At 37.0% G+C, this 5,794-nt stretch overlaps 1 protein-coding gene across 8 annotated transcripts in view; it reads left to right on the top strand.

Annotated features, from left to right (window-relative positions):
* Positions 1-5,794, top strand: part of Rme-8 (Receptor mediated endocytosis 8) — a 31,993-nt gene that overhangs the window by 5,984 nt on the left and 20,215 nt on the right. For all 8 annotated transcript variants that reach the window (XM_023156669.2, XM_023156668.2, XM_074179722.1 and 5 more), the window contains 9 exons: positions 436-616; positions 678-932; positions 1,452-1,701; positions 1,758-1,930; positions 1,983-2,190; positions 2,241-2,396; positions 3,968-4,222; positions 4,279-4,656; positions 4,710-4,915. In XM_023156669.2, the coding sequence (XP_023012437.2) occupies positions 436-616; positions 678-932; positions 1,452-1,701; positions 1,758-1,930; positions 1,983-2,190; positions 2,241-2,396; positions 3,968-4,222; positions 4,279-4,656; positions 4,710-4,915 (2,062 nt within the window). The remainder of the gene's footprint in view (positions 1-435; positions 617-677; positions 933-1,451; positions 1,702-1,757; positions 1,931-1,982; positions 2,191-2,240; positions 2,397-3,967; positions 4,223-4,278; positions 4,657-4,709; positions 4,916-5,794) is intronic.

Raw genomic sequence — 5,794 nt, 5'->3', positions numbered from 1 at the left:
GAGTATCTCAACTCCTTAAATATACCTTTTATCAGACATGGTTCGTTTTGTTCCGTTTGTCGATTGCTATCATTCGGCTTTCTCTTACGATATTAGATTCTACATTTAAAAAAGTAGAAGACAATATTCTTCAAGTTATTTACCTTCATACTCGTAATTGTTGTACATGTTTGTTCAGATCTAGATCTTGTGTGCATTATTGGTATGTTTACAGGGAAGATGACAATTTATTTTTTCGCGGTTTATCTTTTCGCTATCTCAAAACTGGAGTAATAACTTATTGTGTGATTTCATTAGTTTAAGAGTGTTTAGTCTACAGAGAATATTCAGCTTTTCTGGGTAGAAAATGAATTTAAGGCCTTGTTTACATTCTACTTCAAATTTTAAAATATAAAGCCTGCTTTCAATAGTGCCATAATGATACCTTCGTTTCAGGAGGTTTTGTAATCGTTTGTGGTGGCTTTGGTCGCCTTCACCTATTTCAAGCTGTGGATTATGAAGAAATAAAAATCAAATTATTAGAATCTGCTACTGCGAATATAGGATTAAACATCAAGGTTCTCAGTACCCCCATAACTTTGGAAGACTTTCAGAGAGAGAGACTAGGAAAATACTGGTAAAATTAATGTTTTCCAATTAGAATTGAATAGAATTTCCGAATTTTCATATTTTTTTAGCGATGACGAACACATTACAGCAGTGTCCGAGTTTGCAGTGTACAAAATCCACAAAGCAAGACATTCAGATCCCGTTCGAAGGACACTTTGTCTGTCAGAGACCTGCATTCTGGAGAGAGATCCCCAAACATACAGTATTTGCACCCTACAACCCTTGAGTAATATTTTTGCCTTAGTAAGAGACTATACAAACCCCCAGCAGTTCACTATCGAGTATCTGAGTGGTCAGAGCAGAACTTATACCACGACAGACAGGTAACATATATAAAGGATATTTGACTATAAGTGGGGAAACAAATCTTATTACTACACATGAAATGTAACATCTGACTAATGGGTGACACAGCTTTTTTCTTCTGGTACGTTGCCCTTCATTTTAATAATGATAATTTGCAGTGTTTTTACCAACACATTTCCATAGCCTTTCATATGAAGATTGAATCATACAAATAATTCAATGTTCGTGTGAAAGTAGTTGGTTTTTCTTTCGTATAATTCAATTTTCATGAGAAAGTAGTTGTTTCAGTAGGGCTTTTCTTACAGTTTGTGTCTGAAAGTGACTTCTATGCATAATTTAAAATCTTTGTGAAGAGTTTATTTTGAACTTAATTGCCAAGATGTGCATACCCTCCCCATAAGATAATTTCCTAGGACATAGTTTTGTGAAAAAGAGCATGATTGATTGTATGAGCCTCCCAAGTCAGTTTACGATCTAATTTTACTCCCAAAACAACTCCATATACTTAGTATCTCTATTATGTCTTGCATTTCCAGGGACTCACTTCTTGCTTCCCTTCTTGATGGAGTGAGAGCGGCAGGTAATAAAGACGTCCACGTAACCATGGTTCCTACTGAACGAGGCCTGAGATTGGGCCCCTTACACTTGCCAGTGGAGGAAGAGACTGAAAGCTTGCACTTGAAATTGTTGATGAATCCACCTCCGTCAAGGCCTTTTTCTCAGTGTGTCAGACGTTTCAATGCCAACATACCTTACAGCGGACTTTTGTACAGTATTTCTCAGGAAGTAAGTAGTTTTTTATGTGTCCCGTCCTGATCAAGCTCAGTTTTTCTGTTTTCCAGGGAATATTTTCAGAAAACAAAGAGAAACTCATTACTAGCGTGTTGCAATATCTGGTATCGAAAGAGGGAGAACAAAAAACGACCAGCCTGGTGGAACTCGAAGCTCAGTTTCAAGCTCTGAGACGGTTGGTGGCTAGCAAGGTGGGATATTCGTCATTCACAAAGTTACCAGGGTAAATTTAATCTTTCTCTATTGTGTTTACTAATGCTAATCCCTTCAAATAGTTTCAGAGAGGCAGTAGGTCACAAAGTCATTGCAGCATTGAAAACGAATGACTATGGTGTAACGCAAGCTGCCATAGATGTGATATGTGCCTTGATGCATCCCATGCATGAGGACTACGACTTGAGGCAAGAGCAACTGAATAAATCGTCCATACTGCAAACCAAACCTTTTTTGGAGAGTCTTTTGAATATGTGGACTATGCACATTGTAAGTATATTGATTGATTTCATGAAACCGTTTCATTATTTACTTCATAGGCACAGGGAACAGGAGCCTTGATAGTTTCAGCTATGTTGGATTTTTTGACGTTTGCCCTTTGTGTACCATACAGTGAAACTACAGATGGAAAACACTTTGACATACTTTTGGAAATGGTTTCCGAAAGGGGTAGAATGCTGTTTCGGTTGTTTCAGGTAATTAGAAATGCATTAATAGAGATACATTATTCGTATCCTGTTTTTTTATAGTAAATGATCACCTTAGATGTGATATTTTCTCCTTAAATCCTTCTCTTCCATTAATCATATTCGTCTAACTTTTGTTTTTTCTTAACTTAACCTATAACCTATGGTATCAAACAAGCTTAGCATAAATTACAGTTATGCTAATGTGACAAATTAAAGAATTAACTGTCTTAAACAAATTTATTTCCAACAATATTTCACTAATCACAAACCAATTTATTTACAACACTTAGCAACCAACGCTTAATTCATTTCCACTATTTGAATTTCTTGTTTGGCCTCTCGATTCACTTTCTGAACTGCCCTCTTGGGTCGGGAAGCCGGGCTTATATCGGTAACGGTCCTTTCTAGAAATCTGTAGTCGGTTCGGTTCTAGAGTTTTACCGGCGATTCCCGACTGCATTCTTTCGCGGTGATGTCATGTGTTTGTTGGCTGAGTCGGCCAGCATATCGGTCAGGGGCGGCTTCAGTTTCGTTACACTAATATGAATACTTCTTCACTGTTATTCAATAAAAATATCAGCTATGAAAAAAAAATATATGATGAAAATTATTATTGAAAAAATGCTTTTTTGATTTTTTTTTCGTGAGGATTGAAACTTGATACTGCATTTCGATACTGAAATAACGGATATTTTTAATTTGATAATTGAATATTCATGATGGAAATTGGAACAAACCGTGAGAACGATACTGAATATAACGCCTCATCAGCAGTAGTTTGGATAGTTTGAAGTATGATTCACTAACATTTTCAACGACTTTCAAACTTCTGACACTGTCAGAGACACATTTGTTTCCTAATTGAATGACCTGACCTTTAAGGTACCTTCAAGGACTGTCCTTAAAGGTACACAAACAAGGTCAGGTAATCCAATTAGAAGAAAACAAGCCACGCCCACTAATATTGATATAAAACCAAAATCAAATATCAGTATCGCAGTTATAACCTACACTGTAGGTTAATGGACTGGAACCATCAGAAAATAACTAATCTCCTGGCTAATACCACGAAGGGCGTTGGATTATATCCGTTAGTCCATTAACGTACAGTGTAGGTGAGTTGAGACTGGCCTGAACAATCTCCATTTAGATAGGGAGGGGGGATAAGAGGGATAGTGAAATAATTTTGGCTTTCATTTTCTGTATTTGTTCTTTCCAATTTTATATTTCATCTATATATAAACAATTTAATTGCATAAATTGTTTGCAGGAAATAATTTCGTCATCAAAAGATAGTGGAATGTTAATACTATTGATTCATTTTGGAAATATATATGAAGCCATATTGATATAGATTGATCATTTTGAATATATTCTTGTATACCAACGTTTTTACTAAAAAAAGGTATCATCAGCATAAAGTTTAACCAGTATCAAATTTATTATTGAGAGTTTATATTAATAAAACAAATCAATTCCAGTATTTACATTATTGTTTTTTTTATATTTCATGAAAAACCGACTGGAAATGTATGAAATACAAACTCTAACAATGTTTGAATCAATTTTTTTTGCAGCACCCCTCTTTGGCCATAGTGAAAGGAGCAGGTCTGGTTATGCGATCTATCATAGAAGAGGGTGAGTCAGAAGTAGCAGAAAAAATGCAAAATCTAGCTTTAGCTGAAGGAGCTCTTCCGCGCCATCTACTGGCTTCACTTTATACTCAAGGGACCGATGGGAGATTACTGACCCACAGACAACTCTCCCGACATCTCATCGGACTCTGGGTGACAGGCAATCCCACTGCAATGGGTCTTCTCAAAAGAATCATGGTACATATTTTATTGGGTGATTTTCGTAGTGGCTCTGACGAGTTCTTTTATTTCAGCCTACCGGTTTGATAGTCTTCTTGGACTCAAAAGATCAGATTCCGAAAGAAGCCCTAGAGCAAGAGATGCTCAACAACAGGGACAACCTAAAATTGGCTCAAGATCATGCAAACAGGTCTAAAAAAAATCCAAACTGGGTGGCAATTGAAAGGCAGTTGAAAAACGTCGAAAAAAGGGTGGAGCACTACACAAATCTTGCTCTTCAGCATTGGGGTACGAGGGTGGGAATCACTATTAAAAGAGATGAGAAGATCAAAGAAAGACCGATTGTTTTGAGAAGGAGAAGAGAAAGGAAGAAAGCAGAATCGAACTGGCCCCTTTTCTATTGGAATTTCAACCAGGATCACGCTCTACCGAACCTGATATGGAATCATAAGGTACGCGAATAAAATTTTGATTATTGATCTAACTCGATGCTATTTCATTTCAGACTAGGGAAGAGCTTCGAAGTGCCTTAGAAGCTGAAGTGAGGAACTTTACTTCTGATAGAGAGTTGGCCGGTTTGGCTCTGGTAGCTTGGAATCACCAAGAATTTGAAGTGAGTTATGCTTGTCTTGCGGATGAGGTGAAGATTGGAGATTACTACTTGAGGCTGCTCTTGGAAATCAATGATGATGACTCTCCTATTCGTAGATCGTAAGTTCATCAATGCCAGTTGTCCAACTGATTCAGGAGATTTCATGTAAAACTTTTAGTTTTTCACATGATTTCATATGTTACTTCCATTTTCAAATAATCTGAAACGATGCAAAGTCATTGTAACAGAACAGGTTCCTTTCGGGATATCACTAACGACAAAAACACTGTGACAGACACTGATAATGAACTCCATATATAGGCCCTGAACAAGATTTGGGGGTACCAATCTCTGGTATGGAACCAGATTGGAAATTAGGTCTATAAGAAACAAGAGAGTACTGAGGAAATGTACCTGGGAACACATACAGGAAAACCTTTATGAAGGGACCATTCAAAAAGAGAATTGAAGGAAAATTGGATGATAAAGAAATGAGTTAATGAGGCTGCAGTGCTTTGCGGAGATTTGAAAGAAATGGACAAGTCAGATAGCTTTCAAGTAGTAGGAAAGAAAAGAGCATATATGTTTCTGCTTGTAACAAATATTTGAAACTGCACATACTGGTGCTGATGAGAAGTTAAATGAGAATGTCCCTCCTCTGATAACAGTCCGGGTCTTTTTTTTTAATATTCAACTGAGACATGCAAATTTATTCCTTCAAGTATTCATGAAGTTGAGAACTGGATAAAGCACTGTATTTTCTCTCTCTCTCTATCTCTTGACATAGTGGTTTGGGTAAAATCTGTGGAGTTCGAAGAGAAACTCGTTTTTTTCTCCTCTTTTCATAAGATATTCATCTCGTTAGGAGCTGAAAACTCCACGACAAATATCGTCTTGCTCTGATGGTCGAGAAGAACTACATCAGACTTGTATGAGCCTGAGGATGGGGAACGAATAGTTCCAATAAATTCTGAACTTCTCATTCCCCACAACGGATT

Source organism: Leptinotarsa decemlineata, unplaced genomic scaffold (assembly GCF_025532065.1).
Source record: "Leptinotarsa decemlineata unplaced genomic scaffold, Ldec_3_MD MMD2_tig00026282_RagTag_RagTag, whole genome shotgun sequence".
NCBI lineage: Eukaryota > Metazoa > Arthropoda > Insecta > Coleoptera > Chrysomelidae > Leptinotarsa > Leptinotarsa decemlineata.
Note: the sequence above shows the minus strand (reverse complement) of the source record. Positions and strands in the feature narration are given on the sequence as shown.